A 23,504-nucleotide genomic window follows, 5' to 3' on the forward strand; every position below is an offset into this window, starting at 1 on the left:
GACAGTGACCTGTCTGTGATGGAAACAGACGCAAAGATCACGTATGGGTTCAACAGGGTGGCTGAAACACCTCGGGACGGAAGGATGATCCGGTTGTGCTGCTGTGGCCGTTTCCCCTCCGGATCCTACGTGGACCCGGTCAGCACGGCAAGGACCACGGGCAAGAACCACCACCGACTGCTGCCGCCCCAGCACTGGATGGGAATGAAGCCCAACCGTGGGCTTCACCCAGCTGCTGGAACAAACCGCGCTGATGTTGTATTGTGTGAAGGGTCATTTTGTGTGCTCAAAGAATGCCCAAAGAGAACCTGATTTTCAGAGAACCTCTAGCACCAATCCTCTGGAAGTTAAGACTTGAACGTGTCTCCAATTAGGAACTCAAAACCACTAATGATCTCTGATAGTCCTGGCTAATGCAGTAGGATTGATCTCCAAATAGCAAGCAGGGTAACCCAAGCAGAAGGGGAGACTTCTTCCCCCCTCCAGCGCAATGTAACTTCAAATGATTTATTTTAAATTGCAAGGAGCGAGCAAGAAGACTTCAGAACAACAGTGCTGTGCCACCAGAGCACCTGCTTCCCAGTAACAAACAGCCCCAGCCCCAAGCCGCTCGCAGCAACCCTGGCCGCTCCGCAACCCCCGCAGCCGCGCCAGAGCCAGCCCCCAGCTCCCCACGAGCAAAAATGAACATTGGCACCTTCGGGCAGACAACCGAGCCGCGGGAACGTCACCCATCCCGCAGAACACGCTGACACCACCCGCAAAACCATTCTGTCCACCTCACTCCCCCCACACAGCACCTCTCGACACACTGCAGAAGATTTCATACGCACTACGTACGCGTCACAGTTCAAAATGAAGTAGTTTTTGAAGACTGAAGTCTGGCTGGGATGCCTTTGCTCACGACAACGGATCTGTGCGAGGTACTTTTTCATACTCACAGGGCAAAGTCCTTCTCGCAAGTGAGAATATATCTGAAAAATAAGCTATTTGGCTACCTATGTGTCAAGCTTCATGCTTTTATTCCAAAGTGAACGATTTTCCAGCTTAGGTCTTGGACTAACAACAGCAGCGGCGTTCCCCGTTTGCGCGGTGGCCTCGGCACAGCTCTGGGCCTGGATCACGGGGGCAGAGGAGCAGCTCTGGGGTAGCGATCTGCTGTCTCCAGCCCCAGCTGCATGTGGCCCAGCACCCGTCTGACCCGTGCGCACCGGTCCGGACTGGGAACGAGCCTGGGCAGAGCCGTGTCCCGTCGGGACGGTGCGGGCAGGAGCGGGTCCCGTGCTCCAGAGCCAGGCGCACCCCCCCGGCCCCGCGCCCCAGCAGCTGGAAGCACAGCCCGTCTCTCCAAACCCTCCGCCCCAGGGCAGCCGCGCGTGTCCCCCGACACCTCCGAGCCCCGAGCGCCTGGGGAGGAGCAGCACAGCCCGGTGCCGGGGCCTTTTTGCTCTCCAATGTTGTCACTAGGTACAAAGTGCAAAAGTGTTGCTGTTCCTGCATCCATTAAAAACTTTAGAAACAGAACAAAACAAAAAGTATTTCCATAATAATTCGAAAATACAAGAGTCTCCAAAAAGCCAGCAAACACCTGGTAACCTGGTTGTGCTCTCGCTCGGCACGGCGGCAGTCCCGCGGGTCGCTCTCCTCTCGGCCGGCAAACATCCCGCCGCCTGCTGGCGTTCTCCGCAGCCATCCGAGCGTCCGGGGAGCTGAGCTGCCGTGGCTTGGACAGAAGAGCGGTCGCTAACGGCCCCAAGCTCCGCACTGAACTGCGGCGTCTCCGGAGCAGAGAGCACCGAGCAATTCACTGGAACGCAGAGAGCTCCCGCTGCTCCGGACGGGTCGGCGTCGCGGCGAGTTACCTGCTCGGCCTCTGGCTTGGGACAACGTCAGCGACTTCCCTCCCGCCCCACAAAGACGTCAAATACAATCCCTCCCTGCTTCATCCCATGTAAAGTGTTTGCATCTTTTCCTCCTATGAAATGTTTCTGATAAGGCTTTATTGCTATACAAAAGCGGTGCAAACGCTGCCCAGAGGCAGCTCCATCGGGAACTTTGGTCACACGACCGCGGGACTCCTGTGCACTGTCCGAGTCCCAGCGTTAGACCTGCTACCTTTCTCAAGAGAAGCTGAATACTGTGTGCAATAACACTAAGAAAATAGGATTGAACCCCAAATACAAAACAAAATCAAGGGAGAGGGGGAAGGGGACAAGGAACTGAAATTAGGCAGAATGCTTTCTTGGGAAGAACCCCATCATTCCTGTGATGACTAACTGATCAATGCTACATTTAGACAATGCAAGTGTCTTTCAGAACAGACTGTTGGTGTCGAAACTGCGTGTCTGGTCCTGAATGCCAGCTCTCTCATCAATGCAGCATTTATTAAAAAATAAAATTAAAATGAAAAAAAAAAAAATGACAAATTGCATCACCAGGTAGCAGCCTGGCCTGGATCACACACGTCCCACTGCGTCGGCTTCATCAAGCGGGGCCGTTTAACGTGGCTTCGGCACAGGGCAAGACGTCTTCTTTCCTAAAGAGAAACCCAGAAAGCCACGTTAGAGCAACGCAACCCCTGGGACACGCTCGCTCCTGACGCTCATGTTGCTCCTGGGTGGAAACCTTCCTCTCCGCTGCTATCTGACCACCCTCCCTCTAGTTTTGCTGCTTCTGCCTGCTCAAACGTTATCAGATTTCTGATGAGCCTCCTCCAAATCCTTCACAAACCGCTAAATTTAGAAAGCAAAACAGGAACTGAGGAGTCAGCTTGGAGCGCCGGTTACACAACCCTAATTCAATAAGTTTGGAATGCGACCGTGGGGGTCCCGAGGCGCATTTCAAGGGACAGGAGTCGAGTGGATCGGCTGCTCGGAGCCCCAAGAACTTGCTGCTCACCAGCAGCACCCAACACCAGCAGCACCCGCTCTGGCTCCAGCTCAGCACCATGGCGTGGGGTTCAACCGAACACGCTCACTCCGGAGCGCTGAGCGCCCGCGAGGGCTGTTTGAGCTCCAGAACAGCAGGGGCACCGCGGTACCGATGCCAAACCAGGAGCCAGAGCAAAGCTGCGAGGTGACAGCGCTCGATACGCAGAAGGATTGGGTGCCGTATTTAAAAAGACCTAAACTGTCACATTCACAGAAGAATTATTAATATTTCTCCTGGAGATTACATGCAGTTCCAGTTCCCAAACACATTCTCACTGTCCCTCATAATACTTTAACTGCCAATGTCGATATGTTCACCTGAACACGCACACCCATGTTTGTTATGCATGAGTATGAATTGAGGCGTCTGTTGTTTCAGTAAAACATGACAATTTGACAATGTCTGGGAAATTGAAATACATGTGCAATATATGGTGGTAACAGCTCTACACTACCTGCAGCATCGCGCCCTCCACGGGGCTCCAGATCTACCACTTATGTAACCTGGACCACAGCCCAGTGGTAGAACCACCACCTTCAGGGACACGGTACAAAGCGATTCTGTGTCGGTGCCTGGCAAACAGAGCCCCGAGTGCCCCACCTGTCTTTCGTGGCTGTTTCCGTGACGCTCGTGACGCCGGCGGGGGGGTTCTGGTGCTCCTCGGGGCGCGGGGCCACGTTGTTCAGGGCTTTGGAGGCTTTCGTTGTTCCCATGTCGGCGATGGCCAGCTTGTCGATGACCATGCAGTCCGCATCGCTGTGTGGGGAGAATTCGAGTTCACATCAACACGGCAATCAACGAGGCTTCAATTCCAACCAGGAAAAGAAATATTCCTCCTCCTCTCCTAGCACAGGCCATAAAAATCCCATAAAGAAACGTGAACTGAAAAGAAACGGGAATGAAAAAGCAGCGTGTGCCTCCCGGAGGCTGCGTTTCCTAAAATGAAGACACCAAACGTGCACAGGAACAGCAGCTCCCCAGAAAGGCGTTTGCAGTCCCACGGCAAAGCCCGGCCCGCGCGTTCCCGGAGCCGGCAGCGCCAGCACGCGAAGGGCAGGTCCTCCTGGCCAACCTTCCCCAGTGCACAGGGCCAGCAGGGTTCTGGCCCAGCGTGCTTCTGATCTAACAGCGGCACCCTCGCTGCCCTGCCCTACGGATGGGTCCCCAGCGGCACCCGATCCCCCTGTCCGCACCTACAAACGACTGAAACTGAAGGACAGAAGCCCAAACCCTGTGGAACTGAGACCCACTGATGGGACGTTCCTGAGCGGCACCTTCAGAAGCCACACGCGGTTAAACAGACTCGCTTTCCGTAACGCATCAGATCCCCGTGCCCGAGGTGACGGTCCCCAGGACGTCTCCCTACAGCAAAACAGAAGCTCGAATCCTGCAAAAGGGAAAACCTGCCAGCACAAAACCTCCGGATCTTCCACACTTGTATTCGAGAGCCCCACGGTTTTAACTGCAGAGGAGGTATCTATGAACATCGCTACTTTTGGCCTTCTATGGCAGAGAACCAGGTTGCATGTGAGTGATTTTCCTCCCAGTTTTCACCCAGTCCCAGGCTCCAGAATGATTTCTCCTCCTTTCAGACAGCGCGTCTACAGAAATGGAAGCAAAGCTCAGCAGATGACTGAGCTGGGATCACATCACCAGCTGCCGGGGGAGTTCATAATGCAGACATATAATCACTGTCTAATCACAGGTAATTAAGATGTGACGGAGATTTGGAGATCAAGGTTCTATTTCTGTAGCTACTTTTCCGTGTCCTCTTGAAAAAAATACACTAAAAAAGAGGAATAATGAAACAAAAACATTTCTCTTCATAAAGGGCTAATATGCTCTTCAAAAGAAATACCGCAAGTACAAAAGTATACCTTGGAGAAACTGCAGGGGAAGGATGAGACAGCAGAGACTTGAGCTGAGTTACCAGAAATGTCATCAGAAATGAATCCCACGCGAGGCACGGGAGCCCAGGAGCTTTAAATGGCTCAAAGATAAACTTCTGCAACTCAATCACTGAAATTTCCATGACACGAGGATTCCGATGTTATGAAGTCCTGAGGTTATCTGACTGCGGATGGAAATTCCAGCCGGCTCACGGGAAAGCAGAGCTGGGCACGCAGACCTCGGCAGGACGGACGGGCAGCGGGAAACCAGCCACGGAGCACACCAGCACCAGCAGGCTCAGCCCAGAGCTGGTTCTAGCCTGGAACAAGCTCTAGTACCTAGAGATATCAGTGTCCGTCTGGGCAGCCTGTTCGAGCAGCCAGCTGTGTCCCTCAGGCCAGGCCGGCACGGTCGTCCACCCAGGTGTCCCCTCCACGCCACCAACAGCCTGGCTGCCTGTTCCAAACCCCGACCGGACAGAGCTGTTACCGGCAAGGACCACGGCTCTTCTCTGGCCCCACGGCACACGGCTCTTCTCTCGCCTCCCAGGAACACGGCTCTTCTCTCGCCCCACGGCACACGGCTCTTCTCTCGCCCCACGGCACACGGCTCTTCTCTCGCCCCACGGCACACAGCTCTTCTCTGGCCCCATGGGCTCTTTTCTCACTCCACGGCACACGGCTCTTCTCTCGCCTCCCAGGAATACGGCTCTTCTCTCGCCCCACGGCACGCGGCTCTTCTCTCGCCCCATGGGAACACAGCTCTTCTCTGGCCCCACGGCACACGGCTCTTCTCTGGCCCCACGGCACACGGCTCTTCTCTGGCCCCACGGCACACGGCTCTTCTCCCCTGAGGCTGGTTACGGCAAGCTGAGGAAGAATCTACTCTAGACTCTTCTTAGTTAAGCTCTGCAAACAGATCTCTAATACTTCTGCCTCCAGAAAGAATTAATAAATTTAAGCTCTAATTCAAAGACACTCGTACAAATGTCCCGACAATAAGTGTAAGTCTGTCCAGAACAGTGGCTTTTCATAGAAACACAGTCATTGTGGTTGGAAAAGCCCCTCCAGATCACTGAATCCAACTGTTGCCCAGTCCTGTCCCTGCCCCGTGTCCTGAGAACCTCATGTCCGTCTGTCCAGCCCTCCAGGGATGGTGACTCCAGCACTGCCCTGGGCAGCCTGTTCAATGCCCCACAGCCCTTTGGGGAAGAAATTGTTCCCACATCCAACCTCAACCTCCCCTGGCGCAACTTGAGGCCGTTTCCCCTCATGGCATCTCCCGCCCAAGTCAACTTCAGAACGGGAAATGTGGGCAGTTCTGGCCAGCGCCACTTGAAGGTGATGAACCAGGAACACCCGGGATGCCACAGGTCACCGACTGCTTTGGAGCACGGCCGGGGATCGCACAGCCGGTGAAAAACAGCAGTTGCTGCTGTTCCTGCCGAGGGGTTTCATCTCAAACACCATCTCTGGTTTGCCTGTTAAGGCAGCGAGTTCCTCCAGGCAGGTGCGATCACGTCTCCTCCGGGTGACGGTGCCGCCAAGCTCCTGGATGGCACTTCCATGATTACGTGACAAGATTACAGTAGGCATTTTAAGCTCAGAAGTATTTAAAGTACTACTACTTCCAAAGCTGTTCTTTCACATTAACTGATGCGCACGTGTATCAGACAAGGAAGGCTCCCAAACGCCGCTGCTCCAAGGTGCCGCGGCCTGTGCAGATCTCCGCACACAGGTCGGCTCTGCTCCGCAACACGGGAAAATCTGCCATAAGGACAGCGTGGGCTTCTCAGCTGTTGCTACTCGTAATATAACACATGAAAACAAGCAGTATTACACATCCTCAGGTGCTACCAGTTGGCTGTTGGTTCTTTTTGCTCTCGTGCCCAAGCCCTGCAGTCGCGGAGCTTCCCAGGTGACAATCCCATTGCTGGCCTTGAAGTGCCATTTCTTCTTGGAAACACACGATTCAAAGTTCACACTTTGCAATCACTGAAGTTGTCAAAAAGCATTTTCTATCAGAGCTGATACCCAGCTAAAGCGATACACTACTAATGGAGATGAAAGCACCAGGGGCTCACTGAATTTTTGATAACAACTCAGGTCTTCCTGTAGATTTCCACCAGCTTCATCAGCAAAACACTCCAGCGTTGCGGTTTCTTTGACACCTCTCTCGTGCAGTTTCATGATGCAAACCCCTTTTTAACACCCGTTTTGACAGCACCACTGCAAACCACGTCCCGGTTCCGCCCCGGCTTTGCAGCGGCTGTTCACCGAGAGCACCTGGGACCCAGCGAGACCAGCTGGGCTGCACGGCTGCTGGTGCTGCAACAGAAGCCAAGCTGACCCTGAATCGTGGGACTAACTGCGAACGCAGGTGCTACAGCTCCTACTGCAGCTCCTGACGCTCAATGCACCGCTGATCTGCACCTCAGCGCCAAAGGGTCGGTGAAGAATTCGGGCTGCGGTCCCATACGGACGAGGAGATTTGGGGATTGTGGGGAAATAAGGATTTGATAGTGAATGAAAGAGCCCTGGGGCTAAACGGTACCCAGCTCCAAACTCACCGCTGCAGCTCTGGGGACACCTTACGCACCCTCTGGTCTTTCTGGTGAACAATTAGTAACACGGACAACAGAAGGCACCAGGACGCACTGGGAAAGCAGCGGAGCCGCAAACTGGGCAGCAAGGGGAGGGAAAAGGCGTCATGGAGACCAAGGCTCATGCTGAGCCCACAGGCAGGTCCTTGGGGAGCGGGCTTTGCAGGGACCAAGTGCAAGGCAAGGGCAGGGGGCAGCGGCGGCCACGCTCAAGACGCTGGACAGTTATCTGTTGTTTGCTAATTAGACAAAGTCACACAGAACGGGACGTCTGGCTTCAAATCTACACGCAATTCCCCACTGAAAAGCCCAACGCTTGTGTCAGCTTAGTGCAATAATCATCATCGACGGGATCTTCTAAGTGTTCATCACTGACTGGAAAAGCTTTCTGGTGACACGGGACCTCGGATGAGTCTTTTCTTTCTCTTTCTGAAGAAATGTTCACCAATACACAGCCCCGCTTTACAAAGTGGCATCGCACTCCACGCCCCGCTCCCCACCGCATGCTGGTTCCCCTCATCCTCAGTCTGGAGCGTCCCAGTAACCCAGCCCAGTAACCCAGCCCAGTAGCCCGTCCCGGTCTGGGAGCAATGGGAGACAGCAAGACAAGCCCTCATGCTGGTGCTTCGTGCTCCCCACGTGCCAGGGCCGCGAGCAACATGCAAGAGCAACAGGCACAGGGCGAAACCCAACAAAACAACGTATCCCAGAGCGGGAGAGCTCGAAACATCCACTGTGACAACGTGACGCCGCTCGGCGGGGACGTTTCTGCGCCCAGGGGTCCCGCTGGTCCCCGGAACCGCTGCCAGCCGCTATTTCTGAGCCGTTTCAGCAATTGGGGGTTGGCGCTGCTGGTCGAACCAAAGCCGGGCGCTCTCGGCCCAGAGCCGTGAGCACCAACACGAGACGCTCGCTCGCTGCTTCTACCAGAACCCTGAGGCAGAGACTGCCCATCTCCTGCAACCTGCAGAAATCGCTCATGTTGGCTGGTCTGCAGCTCCGTTCTAAGGAAACTGCTGCAGCACCTCCAGTGTCTGTGTGCACGGTGACTAATGTGCTACAGGAGAGGCGGGGTTATACAGACACAGCGGAGATATCTTTGTTTTTAATAGAGCGGGAGCATTGTTGTTCTCTAAACTTCCCTGTTGAGCTGCTTTTCCAAGGCGCTCGGGTGAGGAGGCAGCAGGAGGGACCACAAACATACACAACAGCGAAACAGAAAAGGGACAGAGAAATATTAAAGGGTTAAAAGGTATTTCAGGTCGAGTTAATAAACTGAAAGAGAAATGAAAAGCTGCAAAGGTCCCCAGCCCGCTATCACCATACACAGCAAAAGCTGGAGCTGTTGAATTATTAAGCGCAGCTCATCTTTTAAGAAGCTGCTTAGAAACCTTATTTTGAACAATACGGCAGCGAAACACTTCGGACAGCTTTTGGAAATCATCAAGGAGAAATGCAAAAGCTCGGGTTAAGGGCATGCAATTAAAAACGAGGCACACGGACATGGAAATGCAAGTGGTTTCCAGCAACAAAAACACTGCTCGTGTTGCGTATACTGCATCCATTGTTCTGCTTTCCCCGTTAAATCCAAGTCTGATCAGTGCTTGTTCTGTGCTCCAGAACACCTGCACAGGTTTGTTAGAAGGGCAGCGTTCGCTGTTCACACAACAACGTGACGGCTGCTCTGATGCGGGATGGCGGTTCTGTTCATCAGACAACTGTCCTTCCTGGATCACAAAGCTCACATGTTTGCTGGAACGTTCTCCTCTTGGGATGAACCGTTATGAGACACTTTAATCCAGAGATTAACCTCTTTGTCCCTGTGCTCACCCACAAACTATAGCACAGTCTTGCTGGCCTGCACGGCCCCTGGGAAAATTCATTTCAATGGATACGTTCTAGAAAATAATTAGTAAACTGCCGTGATTTGAAAGAGAAAGCAAGCTTTGGGAGGAAAAGGAAGGAAACACACTGATGGTTATTGCACGGCCCCTGCAGCATGCGAGGACACACTGTTAGTGCTGCTGCGAGGAACCCCGGCAGGGCCTGATCCAGCAGCGGCCCCGCGGCGCAGCGCTCAGCACCGAGCTCTGCCAGCACACACAACACCCTGCCTGCAGAAACCGCTCACAAATGGGGGCAGCAGGAGCTCCAGGACACCGTGGTGGAGCTCACGGACATTTGGTTTTGAACAGCTCGTCCACGGCTGTGCCGACCGTGCGCAAAGGGCTGTGCCTGACCCCAAATTCAGGCTTTTCAAATAGACTTTCCAGGATGTGTTTGACTGGCTGTGAACAATGAGCTTTCCCAGCCCAACGCTCCAGCGGCAATTTTTCCAGCCCAGTGTGAAGGAATGAATAGGAGCAAGGGCTTGTCCGGTGGATGTTTGGAGCCCGGGCAGGTCCCCGTCATACATACCCTCTGTCTGCAGGTCTAAACACTCTGACAACACCCACAGCAAAGAGACGGGCGGCAAGAGCGGCGGAAACAGAGAGAAGCATAGAAAGAGAGAAACGGTAAAGATCGCTGGAAAAGCAGACACAGTTAACTTTGGTCCGGCCGCGCGGGGCCGCGGGGACGCTTTGCAAACTGCACACTCACCAAACACGGCATTTTCCACAGAAAAATACGAACAAGCAGAAGGTTCAATGCACCATAAAAAGCATCTTTTTCAAGCCTAACACACATTCTCAAGTCATTGAAGGGCGAGGTTGGGCAATACTGGAAGGTCTTTTGTTAGAGAACTTCTGCAAAACAACTGATTCTTCCACAACAAACTACTGCATAGAATTAGATACGGAAAAGGAAGTTTGCTAAATACACTTGAAGCACAGAAGTTCCGTGAATACATCTAAAACACCCTCTTGGTAGGATATTTAAACTACAAACATGGTTATTTAAGCAGAACTGTCAGTAGGAACCACACATTCAATAGGAAACAAACTGTCAGTGGAGCTCATTTCCTTGGAATCGTTAAGGAGGGTGGTAAGAAATGAATTAATTTACTATTGGCCACCTGAGTTCACGTGCGTCTGTCCCATCAGGAGGCAGATTGCTGTGATTCCATTGTTGTCACCGGTCCCTATTCACCCACGGGAGGACGTGGCCAGCAAAGCAGAGCGGGGCAGCCGCAGCCACCACCAGGAACAGGTTTCTGCCTTCCCACCGCTTCTGCTTTTATTTCTGGCTACAGTTATAGCTGTGAAAAGCTACAGACACCTTTAAAGTGGAGCCTGCGGTGACTCAAGTGTTCACTTTCTGTGCCAAAATGGCATTAGTTTTGTAGAACCGCAGCCACGCAACACCAGCAGCCTTGTCTCTATTGCAAGGATCTAGAGAAAAACAGGCTTAAAACTGCAGAGCGTGAGGCGGCAGCACAGCCCACAACAGGCAACCTGCCCAGCCCCGAAACAACCCCTACCTGCTACAGAGAACATGCCAAGAGAGATGCACAGAGCGGCTGTGACTGCAGGCAGACAGCACGTGTGTGGATACAACCGCTCCCAAACACAGGCGTTCGCAGAGGAAAAGCGTCTGGAGCAGGGGCTGTCTGAGCTACATAAGCCAATGATTTAACTAGATGTAACGAAGTGCAATGGAAACGGGAACGGGAGGCGCTGCCTTCAGCCCAGCAGGCAGGGCTTCTCCTGCTCTCGTTTTGGTGAAGCCAGATTGGCCACACAGACCAGTCCCGCTCACCAAAACGCTCCGCGAGCAGACGCACCTCTGGCACCTCGCTCGTTCCAGCTATGAAGGGGAAAGCCATCTGAGGCGGACATCAAGAATAAAAACTGGCCACGTTATTAAAACCTCAGCTGGGAGCTGCCTGGCCCTTGGTTAACTTCTCCCCTCGCGCAGCAGCCCTGTAACCCCGCGTGTCCCGAGCTCCCGGCGCCTCTCCGCCCCGCTGAGCAGCCACAACAGGGCAGAGCCGCCGGCCAGCCTGCACAACATCACTGCCGTGCTCTAAACACGATTAACCACTTGCTATACATTAACAACTTTCCACACCGGAAAACTAACATGACGTAGGTTACAGCTGTGTACTATCAACAATGCACACAATATATGCATCTATGAACCTTAACTGCAAGTAGCTTGAACTAGAGATCAAAGGGCACGTTTGCATGCAGAAATGCTTTGGTCCCAAGCCGAAACGCTCTGGTCCTGAGCCGAAATGCTCTGGTCCTGAGCCAAAATGCTCTGGTCCCAGGCCGAAATGCTCTGGTCCCCAGGCTGTTCTCAGGCAGTGAAGGAGCAGTTTGCACTGAAGGCTTTCAGGGCTTTTTGGTATTATTTGTATTTAGCTCACAAGCCAAAACTGAACAACCAATGATTAATGGAAGTAGAGAAATGGCCTCCAATGTCTACACAACAGCAAGGGATAAATGGTGAAGTATTATAAAAGCCTACAGGACACAGTGAGCAATAACAATGTGAGCAAACCCAGAGCTGACCCGCTAATAAATATCAACCTTCTGGAATATTCGATTATGCTATCATTATGATTGGCCAAGATATTTAACTTTTATCATTATAAAAACTGTTATAAAAGGTAAATAAATACCTGTTCCTGAGCCAGATGCATGAAATAAAGGGACTCCAACTAGTGGAATCATCCCCTACACACTTGTGAGGAACATGAGGAAAAAGCACAAATATCTTAAACCTGAGTGGTATTTCTGGGTCCCCACAGGTGAATGTTTTGAGAAGCAGCTTCGCTTTTCCAGGGGTCAGAGAACGCTACATCTGAGCATATGCAACTCCAGCCAAACTGGTGCCCAGTCGTGAACCGATCTTGGGATCTCCTGCACCTTCCCCTGCCATTTCCTGCTCTTCACTGTGTATTGTCTGCAATGCTCTGCACTACTCTGGCGAGGAGGGGAAGTGAGAGCTCGAATGATTTCATTCGTCCCCCTGCAGGACCCACGCCACCCCTGCACTTCCATCCCACGCGGGTCTGCTCGACCCTCCTGTGCGACCTGACCCTGATGTGAGCCCGTGTCCGGATCCTTCGTGCAGACAGACGGACGGACAGACAGACAGACGGGTGATGCTTCTGTGACGTGGTTCAGTGGCTAAAACGAGCCACAAACACTTCTTAAAATAAACCCGTTATAAATATTTTCCTCAAACAAAAGCCCTGGAGGAGCAAGCTGAGAGATGCTCACACGGGACACGCGGGGCCCCGGTGTCTAGGAGGGAAAAGCCGCGTTAACCCCAGCTGGGGAGGTTCCTTCCGCACCTGGTGAAAACAGCCTTCTCGTTCTTCGCATCCATGGTCAGCTTGATGGTCTCCTGGCCCGAGCCGGTGCTGATGGTCTCCGTGACGGTCTCGGCCTTGTCCTCCTCCTCCTCGCTGTCCGAGCCTCCCGAGGAGCTGCTGTCCGAGGCCACCAGCGGCGCTTTCCTCGTCACGCACACGTTCCAAACGCACGGAGAGGCGGCGCTGACTGAGAAAAGCACATAATTCACATTGCAAAACGAACAAAACCTCACAAACAGCTCCCCAGGTACGACCCCGAGCGAGCAGGGTGGTGTGACACCGACCGCTTGCAACTATTGTGCATTTTGAGATGATTGTTTCTGTGCCCGTCGCACATCAGGGGATACTATTGCCCAGTGCTGGAACCACCATCCCTGGGGGCTGGACAGGCAGAGATGAGGTTCTCAGGCCATGGGGCAGGGACAGATTTAGGTTATGCTTGGACTCCATGATCTTAAGAGTCTCTTGCAACTAAAACGGTTCTGTGATCCTATTCTATGATTCTACTTTTGCAAGCAGGGCAAGAAAACCAACCAAACAAAAAGCAAGGATGATTCTCCTCCCTCTCTGCCCGGCGGAGCTCGGACAGAGGCCGGAGGCAGCGCCGCGGTCCCTGGCTCTGGGTGGCATTCAAGCAGCTCCACTTTTTGAAGCGTTCAATGGTTTCAATTCCACACACACACGAAAAGCCGCTCACAGAAGTGGAACCACACACAAGTTGAATTTACTCCCAGAGTCCTTAGTGAAATTTTATTCCTCCTTGCTCAGAGAGGAGCAGGGAGAGAAATCAGACCGAAGCGAACCAACTGTTACCAACAGAAACTCACCCAACCCTTTGCATTTTGGTAAGTATTAATAACTTTATAGTCAAGCATGCAGTTTTAGAGTCTGTAAATGAAGTGTCTCCATGACACCAACTCTTACTAACTTAAATTTCACACTTTTCTTGCTGAATAGTGTGATCCCAACAAACACTCAGGACTTTTGAGTTGCTATGCTGGCAGACTGATGTCGGAACGGAAGAGGCTCCAGCGGGGTGAGCCGGGTGCCGCTGGAGGGAGGTTCTCCCAGCACACTCCGCTTGCTGAGCGGGGTTTCAAACATCTTCAATGACTCATCTGTGTTATATTGTACTCACAGTTCTTGTCTGGGCTCTGCTTCGGGTTTCCTCCTGAACCGCTGCCGTCCGTGTCGACGGGAGAGCTGCACCGCGGGCCCGACTCCGAGCTGCAGCGGGAGGGAAAGCCATGAGGACGAGGGACGGAAATCTCCGTTGTGCTTCCACATATCCCCGACACCGGCTATCGCTGAGCTTACTCTTCTTTACAGAAATATTTTTAACTTCTAAAAAATCGATTCCTTTGCTTAGTTTATGCTCTGAGTGTATTTAGCAGTGATGAATGATACATCAGTATTGCTGTGTCAGAGATGAGTGCACGGGAAGGCAAAGGGAACTATGAAGTATGATCCACAATACTCAGCCAATATTAAAAAACAAAAGGGGTGGTGAGGGGAAGGGAAAGGGAAGAAAAGGTAACATGCAGTGTCCTCCATCAAACCATATTTCAAACATTCTTTAGTTCAAAAATGATAACAAAGGTGAAAGAACGTGTGCCTCTTACCAGCAGAAGGGCTGGAAGTCGGTGAACTTGGCCCAGCCCTTGTCCTCGGGGGCGGCGCTCCCGGGGGCGGCCGAGTCCCAGACGCTGGAGCCGACGTCCATGGCCACGCAGGGCGCGGGCGGCTTGGAGCCGACGGGCTCGAACACGGCCGTCCAGCCCGAGCCTGCGGCACACAACAGCCACCGCGTTCGGGGCGCTCGGGCCTCCGCCCGCCCCAGCACCCCAACCCCGCCCCGGGGACAAGACGGACAGAGCGCCCGCCAGCACCGCTGCCCCATCCTGCCCGTCCCACCCGCAGCCCGCGGGGAAACCCTCTCTGGGCAATACGAACACGATCCGTGGGAGAGCAGCAGCAATGCAGGAGAATGCCATTAGGAACGGCTTCCTGCTGTCCACTCTGCTCCAAGGAGCCCAGTTTCCCATGAGAAGCTGCATGGCACGGCTTTCAACCATTTCAACCACTAATCACTCAATTTTGGCAACTACAGGTCAGGAACTGATATACGGATTAAAACTCTGATGATCACAGAAGTGATCTTGAGCAAAACTAAGAACATAATTTGGTTTTGAAAGTCCCAGCCCCACAAGTCTCTGCTTGACCTTCCTTCATTAGGATGTGCTTCTATTCCTACAAATCACTAGTTTTTAAAATGCTTTGTTCATCACCTTTTCTCGAGAAAGAGGAAGGATTGCAACCAGACCTGCGCACAACCAGCCGAACAGTGGAAGAGACGCACCCAAGTCTACACTCACTCAAAAATGGAACCGACATCTGAACCGAAAATATCTGACACTATCCAATGCATGTAGAGAGCGAATTACTGGAATAAACATGCACTTTGCTGACGGTTACAACACAAAGACATCAGCTAGAAAAAGCAATGTTTTAGAACACAAAGTGCTTGCACCGAATGAGAAATGAACGCTTGGGAAAAGGTCTTTGTGCCTTTTTTCAGCTGACTGAACGTGTTGTGCTGACACCACGGTGTTCACGCGCCCACAGGGCACCGTTTGCGCCGTGAGCGGGGAAACCTCGTCCCTCTGGGCACCGCAAGAGCAGGTTTACAACGTGCAGAGTAAAACTAGAAAGACAATTAGGCGGAAAAGGCAGATATGTGGAGTCTAGAGATACTCGGCAAGGGTCTGCATAAAATTCTTATGATTTAAGTGTATTATTTTGTTGGTTAGCACTCAAAGAGCTGGGGTTGTGATCACACTTGTAGCTGTGCAGCTGCCCCAGCCTAGCGCAGCGTCCCTCTGCTATTTGGAAGAAGTTGGGCAGGGCTCCAACTCACATTGCAGAGGCAAGAAATGACGCCTGAAACGGCCACCTCTCATGGGCACAGGTGGAGCTCCAGAGCAGCGACCCGGCGACGTGCACACATCTCATTTCAAACGGGACGGGCCCGTCTGAAACCCTTTACCTTCGGAGGAGTCAGAGTCTTTCTGCTCAGAAACACCGTTCTTGCTGCTGTTTGCTGAGGAAGGAGGCGCCTGCTGTTCTGTTTCCTCCTCTTCTTCCGAGTCCACGCTACAGTCGTGATCTCCGTTCTCGAGGTCGCTTTTGGACGAACTCTCTGAGGTCTGAGATGCTCCAAATCTAAACAGCGAAAACTCAGAATTAACCTAAACCGCCCAGAAATAATCTAAATAAAATGCAGGACTCCATTTTTAATGATCATTTTCCGATGAACTCGCTGGGGTCTGAGATGCTGCGACTCTCCATGGCAGAAGCTGGAATGAGACCAACCCTTGGGGCAGTTTCTCGTCGCGCCCGGAGCGCAGGGCACGAGCGGAGGATCGCTGGAGATGGCTGCAGCGGTGCTCAGCTTCCACACGGCCCGTTTCCCCAGGGAGCCCCAGCTCAGAAAGCGACCGCGGATGCTCCTCGAGATGTCGCCACTCGCCTCCTGGAGAGCTCCGCTCGGCCAAACGGTGGCAGCTGCGGTGGGAAAAACGCTGCAGCGACATTTGGGGGCTGGAGATGGACAGGAGCAGACAGAGGGGAATGCGGCAGCTCGAGTATGAGCGAGACCATCGGTTTACTGACGCCGGGCAAACGAGCGGTGAGACGTGGCCGTTTTTCCTGTCTCATTTGATCGCATTTTCAGGCTCAGAATGACAGGAACGACTCTATTGAATAAGTGACTCTACCAACGGGAGGGAGAGCCGGCCACGACCGGCAGTGCCAGCGATGCACCGGGGAGCCCCCTCAGGCTCAGGCTTTCAGCCGTTTGACATCTTGAAAAAGATTGTTCTGCCAGCTGCCCTCAGTGTCACAATTCTGCCAACCTGCGCCTCTGCGGGTACGAGGGAAGGAGTACGGTCCGAGTATTTCACGCTAAGGGGGTTATTTTTTTACATGTATTTGATAATAGACTCAGTAATGAGGTATTTCCATTATCACTGCACTCCCTTCAATTGGATTTTGGTTTCACACCCAAGACAAACCACCACCTCTTTTTGAGGACACGGGCAGCACGCTGGTTTGTGTCAGAAAAAAGGCTTCACGGCACATAAATAACAAAAAATTAAACATCCGCTTAACTGAAATTACAGTTTCTTACTATTTAGGGGGAAAAAAAAGGCTCTTTTGTTTCACCTTACCGTGTCCTTGACTTCACTTGGGTTGCATAGGTGATCTCCTTGTCTTCCCAGATATCCTCCTCCTCCTCGTTGTCGTCGAACTGCTGGATGCGCTCATTGCAGCAGGCTTCAAACAGGGAAGCGTTGGGCTAGAACAGCGGTAAAAAGAAATCAAATCCCACTCTTTGGGGGCAGAAACCAGAACTTTTCAGACACGGTAAAGTGAGATTTCCCTCTAAACAGACCAATGATCTGTCTACTTGAGCATCCTGGATCCCTCAATTAACAGATCTCTCAGTTCAAAGAGTCGGGGGTGACCGCAGCGGGTGCCCGGCCCGAGGCCGCGGCTGCAGGAGGATCCCAGCACACACACCAACTGTCTGCTCACGAAAACAAGTGCACAAACAGCTCCTGGCGCTGCAGGCTTGGGTGGCAGATCCAAAATGAAACAGACTTTCTGTATGTACAGAGCGCTGCCTAGAGCGGCCACAGAGGGAAAAAATACTCTCCATAGTGCTGTTTAAGTGACAAAGTATTTTAAGACTAAAAAAGCCTAAGTCTTAGTATTGACTAGAACTAGCTTTGGTCAGGAGACCAGTGTGGAATCACCTCTGCTAAGCCACTGTCCGGCTGCCCCAACCAGCACCGATTCAGGTCAGTAAGACAGAAAAGGCAGCGCACAGCACTGCAATATTTAGACCCGTAAGAAACCCAACCCTTTCCATTCGCCTTTTCTCCTTGTCTGTGTATGGCAAGATTAGCAAAGTGCCAATAAGGACAATGGATCCACGCTGCAGGGAACGACGACTCCTGCTCTGAGGATGCTCAGTGAGGCGACACAGGTTCTGCGAGGGGACCCGGGATGTGCCGAGTTCCAGCCGCCGCTTTCCATTGACCAAAATAACATATCGGTTCTTTGTTCTTTCCAAATGACCACGGCTAATTCAAGCACTGACTCACTTGCCGGAATCTGTCTCATGAGATAAATGTCCCAAGAGCCCCACTTACGCTGTCATCATCAGCATCGATATTGAAGTTGATCTCTGCGATCCTGTCGAAGGGAGCGCTGAAAAAGGAACAGAAGGAAACGTCAGCGGTGGCACCGAGTGGACAACAACCAAAAATACTGGATGTGACCACCCAACGCCTTCTGTGTGCGTTCCCTGCACGTTCACTTCTGCACTGCATGCAGGGGTCTCCTCTCTTTGAGACACAAGATTATTTGCTGTTTTTGAAAAGAATAGGTGGGATTTTCATTCTTGGGAGTGATTCGACACCTCTGTGACCCTCTGGCGGATCTGGTGTTGTGGGGTTTCACAGCAAGCTCTGGCGTTTGCTTAGCAGCTCTCGCGGTACCTTCGCAGCATCAAGGGCAGCTCAGTGATTTTCACCAGGTATCTCCAGCTGAACCCAAACGTGCATTAAAAATCCAATTCCTAATGAATTTAAAAACCCAACTCCTAACGAATTAAGAAGAGAAGGAGCCGTGTCACGCTGCCCCGGGATTCCCGCTGGGTTCCTCAGCTTGAGCCGAGACACCGAGAGCCGGAATCCTGCACTGGGATCTACCCCGAAATATCCGGACGGGATTGCAGCTGCTGCTCTAAACCAGTCACAGGAACTGCAGAGGATCTGTGTCCTGGTGCCTCAATCGCCCCGTTATGTTACCACGTTACCAACACGCCAACGCTGCCAAAGTCACTAACTCACCCAGTTTCTGATTTAGACCTAAGAGTGTGTGTTAAGAACAGCAGAGGGTGCTACAGGCCAGAACACCCCAACGTGGCAGGACTTTGTCACCCTTTCCCTAAGTGTGGACAGGACTATTTCTTTTTAAAGGCTGTTCAGTTAGTAAAAAATACTGCCAGGCAAACCAGCAGGACATTGATTAAGACTTTGTAAAATATTCAAATTCATATAAGCAACATTTCTCAATGGCTGGAAAAGATGCCAGGCAGCAGCACCCAGCATTCAGAACAGCTCTGCAGGATATTCCTCCTCCTGCCGTCACAGAGACAGCACCTCCCAGCTCCCAGTGCTGTTCCGTTTCATCTTCCTTCTCAAAGGGCCACCAGCAGCTCCTCACGTAACTCAACTCTTCCCTTCCGCCTGCACACATGCGAGTTCGATATTTGCTGCTACCTGCTCTGTTTAAAGTGTATTTTGTTCTTTTAAAAAACACGTAGAACCAAGCAACTCACATTCAACTCAACTTCCACCCTAGCCTGGAACGTGGCCTGATTCAAGCTGCCGACACCTACAAGGCTCAGAAAAAGAGCTGCAAAGCTGGACTGCAAAACCTTTCTCGTGTTGGCCCCGCGTCCCCGACCCCGGGGCTGCCGAGCCCTGCGGATCTCGCGGCTCCGCTTTGCTTCACGCCTCAAACCAACTCGGCAGCTGCCAAACCATTTCCAGCTCCTCATTCCATGCAGGGAACTTCACGGAGCCCAGTCGGGGCTGAAGACACGGTCTGAGCAGAACCAGCAGGGGAACCCTCGGCAAAGCGGAGGTGGAGCGGCCGCAGAGCCGGAGCCACGCTGAACGCTGCCACTTTGTGCCGGGGCGGTGCGGAGCAGCGCCGACCCCGCAGCTGCCACACGCTGCCCTGTCCCCTCCACCACAAACGGCTCTTTCGATGGAGACTTTGCCACAGGATAAAAGCGAACGGGCAAAACGAAAGAGCTGGAAACCCCCAGGTATCCTCCCGGAACACTCTCTGCCAACAAACGTGCACTAAATTGGTGTCATTTCAGAACCATTACGGCCAAGTGGGATAATTATAGCCCCAGCCACTTCCTTAGCGACAGTTTCTAAGGTGAGAAGGTGAGCTGTGGTTTTAATCAGATTACAGTGGTTCTATAAAAGCAGCACAAATTCCAACCACTGAATCCAGTCAGTCGCACAGCATTCAACGCAGCCGCACAGCATTCAACGCAGCCGCACAGCATTCAACGCAGCCGCACAGCATTCAACGCAGCCGCACAGCATTCAACGCAGCCGCACAGCATTCAACGCAGCCGCACAGCATTCAACGCAGCCGCACAGCATTCAACGCAGCCGCACAGCATTCAACGCAGCCGCACAGCATTCAACGCAGCCGCACAGCATTCAACGCAGCCGCACAGCATTCAACGCAGCCGCACAGCATTCAACGCAGCCGCACAGCATTCAACGCAGCCGCACAGCATTCAACGCAGCCGCACAGCATTCAACGCAGCCGCACAGCATTCAACGCAGCCGCACAGCATTCAACGCAGCCGCACCTGCCGGCCCAGAACCGCTGGCTGCTCCTGCCTTACCTACCAGTCCCTTTTCGGAAGAGAGAAAATGGCCAATTTTTCCCATGCACTTCATCAGAAAGCTATTCTCTCTACTTCTAATTTCAAGAAGGACTTAATGCCGCAGGAGAATATCTGTATAATTGCCTGGAGTCAGCTCTAATGGTTTGCTTTCTGGGCAATTCAATTTAATCTAGAATATGGCTGGATGATAATTGCGTGTTTTAGTAAAAAAATGTTTCCTTTCAAAATGAAGCAGCAATTTTCACTGGTTCTAGAAGTGTCTGTGCAGACTGGGGTGGGCTCCTATCCAAAGAAAAGAGGTCGACTGTTTCCCAAGCCCTCGATCAGTCTGCCGTTCGCTCCAAACCAAAGGAAGCGCGTTTAAAAACCTGAACCAGAAGAAAAATGGAGGCAAAGAGGCTTAAATGTTAAACGTAAGGCTCTTGAAGTCTTACAAACTTACTTGATGTTATCGTCCTGGTCTGCGAACTCCTCGTCGTTGAAGCCAAACTGATCCACGAAGTTGGCCGTCATCTGCTGGATCTGGTACTCGGAGAAGGCCTGGGCAAGGGAAGCCAACAATGGCCATCAGCAGCGTGTCAGAGACACCCACCGAGCGGGCTGGACACTCGGCTTCTCAGAGCATCCAAACCATCGAAAACTGACACACTCCGAGAAACCATCTGCTGCAACGCCCTTCTCACGGCAGAATGGCAAACAGGCTCCTGCGAGTCCTACAGACGCCTCCCTCCCCTGGTCTCAGCTCCTTCCAAAGGGAGTCACGACACTTTCCACTTGTTGGCTTCATTATTCTACTAGAAGGTTGTAGCAGTTTGTTCTCATCTGTTTGTTTTCTCCAATGCCACATAAATTTTACCTCGCTGCAAATGAACCTCCCCATGGAGTTCAAGAAGGTCCCTTCCCTGCTCCCAGCCCCTCAGAACCAGGCCCACGTCCCGGCATCGTGTCTTCTCCTGACCCAGCGGACCAAATTCTTCCAACATTTTCCCTTTTTTAATAATTAAGTATCAGGTGAGGAGAAGAAAGGCAGCAGTGATGTCAGAGCAGCCCGTCAGAGAACCTGGACAAAAGAATATGAACTATTTCCAGCTCATCTTTACCCTTAATGAGATTTCAGATTGCCATTGTGTTTTTACTCCCCGCAGGAAGCTTCCTCCTAATCGGGCTGAAACTCGTGTGTTCTGCTAATGCTCTTTATGTCTCAGTATCTAAAAAGGTTGGAGGAACTTGTTTAAATATTTTGTGTTGAAAAGCAGCTTCCATGTATGTGATGGAGCTTTAGCAGAGCCCAAAGGGTTCTGAGATCTTTGCTCAATGCAAGTGAACCCTTAATTACCTCACTTTTGTCCTAAGTCAAGGCTTTTTACTGCTCTACCTGCTACTGTTCGCTGCTCTTCGCTGCTATCACTTTAGTACGGCTTTGCAGTCCGAAACAGAAAGGTAAATTACAAACCGGCTTAAGGGCAAAGCTGAGCAGCAAAGCCCACCAGGAGCAGCAGAGCCCACCAGGAGGAGTAAAGCCCCCCGGGAGCGGCAGAGCCCACCACCAGGAGCAGCAGAGCCCAGCCCCAGGAGCAGCAGAGCCCAGCCCCAGGAGCAGCAGAGCCCACCACCAGGAGCAGCAGAGCCCAGCCCCAGGAGCAGCAGAGCCCCCCAGGAGCAGCAGAGCCCCTCAGGAGCGGCAGAGCCCACCACCAGGAGCAGCAGAGCCCCCCAGGAGCAGCAGAGCCCCCCAGGAGCGGCAGAGCCCACCACCAGGAGCAGCAGAGCCCACCACCAGGAGCAGCAGAGCCCACCACCAGGAGCAGCAGAGCCCCCCAGGAGCAGCAGAGCCCCTCAGGAGCGGCAGACCCCACCACCAGGAGCAGCAGAGCCCACCAGGAGCAGCAGAGCCCACCACCAGGAGCAGCAGAGCCCCCCAGGAGCAGCAGAGCCCCCCAGGAGCAGCAGAGCCCACCAGGAGCAGCAGAGCCCACCACCAGGAGCAGCAGAGCCCCCCAGGAGCAGCTCACCTGCTGCAGAGACAGCTCGTTGGGAAAGGCGCTCTCGATGTCCTCGTCCTCGCTGGAGGAGTGCAGGTGGTGCGTGCTCACCTGGAACACGGGCAGGGAAACAATACAGAACTGAGAACGCTCCAACGCTTCCACCTCACACACATCGTCAAACTGTCCCGGGGAATAACGCAGAAACATCGACTATTCACCACCACGTAGCAGAGCTGCTGCCGCCTGCAGAGCTGCTCTGGACTACGTTTCCTGCCCTTGTACGCATAACATCAAAACAAGCAGAAAAACAAATCCAGCACCATCACTTATTGTAGCTAAAGTCCAGAGGACGGCAGGCCTGTGTGAAACATGCACAGTGTCAGCGCGCTCACCAAATCCACCGTGTTCCTCCTGTTTGTCTCCGTCAGCGTCTCTTCCACAAAACTCTCCCACCTCCCTCTGCAGTCCTCGGGCAGCTCTGTAACACAGAGGGGACCACGCGCTGTCACAGCTCCGCCAGACGGGGTCACAGCCCTTCGGGCACCGTCACACCTGCACGGGAGCTCAGGAACACACCGCGTGAGCGCTCGCCATTTTACTCCCCATTTTCTAAAAACGGCACATTTTGCAGAGAAAGGAACATCTTTCATTGGGCCAAGCAGGAAGATGTTACCGGTCTTTGAGATCTTAACTCGCTCGGGCTAAAGACACAAAACTTGTACTACAATTCTCTGAAAGCAGCGTGTGTGGCTTCAGTTTTACATTTGCCTTCCTTCCTTTCTGAGAGTGGCTGTTGTGCAGCTGGGCTTACCCCCTGGATGGCTGTGTGACCCTTTCTGTCAGTGTTTCTGGTAACACCTCTGTGAATCCAGTACTTTCTGCAAGTTTATTACAGCAGCTGCTAAAGGCAAAGCAGAGGCGTCCAAACAGCGCAGGAACACGCGTTCACCACGCCTGCAACCCCCAAAGATCGACTGACAAGAAGTGCTACCATTCTTCTGTTCTTTTTTCCCTTTTTCTATCCCTTGTGGTTTATTAAGAGGCAGCAAAGGCTGTGGCCCCTGGTGCGGTGTGTCTGAGTCCATCTGAGGGGCAGCAGAGGCTGCAGTGTGGGAAGGGCCTGGGCATGGAGGGACTTGGCTGCAATTTGCAGAAAGGACATGTAAGGGAGGGCGGTGAAGAGTGTGTATATACAGGGGGGGACAGGATCTTCTCTATAGTCTCTCTGCACAAAAAGCTACCTGCAGACCTTCCATCAGCCCAGCCCATCCAGGGGGGTGCAAAAGTGAAGCCTGTTGTAAATCCGGGCGGCTTGGCGGG

The 23,504-nt window shown here is 52.7% G+C and overlaps 1 protein-coding gene across 2 annotated transcripts in view; it reads right to left on the bottom strand.

Moving 5' to 3' along the window:
* Positions 1-1,007: 1,007 nt before the first annotated feature.
* PPP6R2 (protein phosphatase 6 regulatory subunit 2) overlaps positions 1,008-23,504 on the bottom strand; it is a 98,186-nt gene continuing 75,689 nt past the window's right edge. For both annotated transcript variants that reach the window (XM_080343986.1, XM_080343987.1), the window contains exons 14-24: positions 22,577-22,662; positions 22,212-22,292; positions 20,642-20,739; positions 17,906-17,963; positions 16,919-17,046; positions 15,736-15,911; positions 14,312-14,474; positions 13,828-13,916; positions 12,669-12,876; positions 3,532-3,687; positions 1,008-2,536 (exon numbers count right to left, since the gene is read on the bottom strand). In XM_080343986.1, coding sequence (XP_080200112.1) covers positions 2,485-2,536; positions 3,532-3,687; positions 12,669-12,876; positions 13,828-13,916; positions 14,312-14,474; positions 15,736-15,911; positions 16,919-17,046; positions 17,906-17,963; positions 20,642-20,739; positions 22,212-22,292; positions 22,577-22,662 — 1,295 coding nt within the window. In that variant the 3' untranslated portion in view covers positions 1,008-2,484. The remainder of the gene's footprint in view (positions 2,537-3,531; positions 3,688-12,668; positions 12,877-13,827; positions 13,917-14,311; positions 14,475-15,735; positions 15,912-16,918; positions 17,047-17,905; positions 17,964-20,641; positions 20,740-22,211; positions 22,293-22,576; positions 22,663-23,504) is intronic.

This window comes from Nesoenas mayeri (genome assembly GCF_963082525.1).
Source record: "Nesoenas mayeri genome assembly, chromosome: 1".
Classification (NCBI taxonomy): Eukaryota; Metazoa; Chordata; class Aves; order Columbiformes; family Columbidae; genus Nesoenas; species Nesoenas mayeri.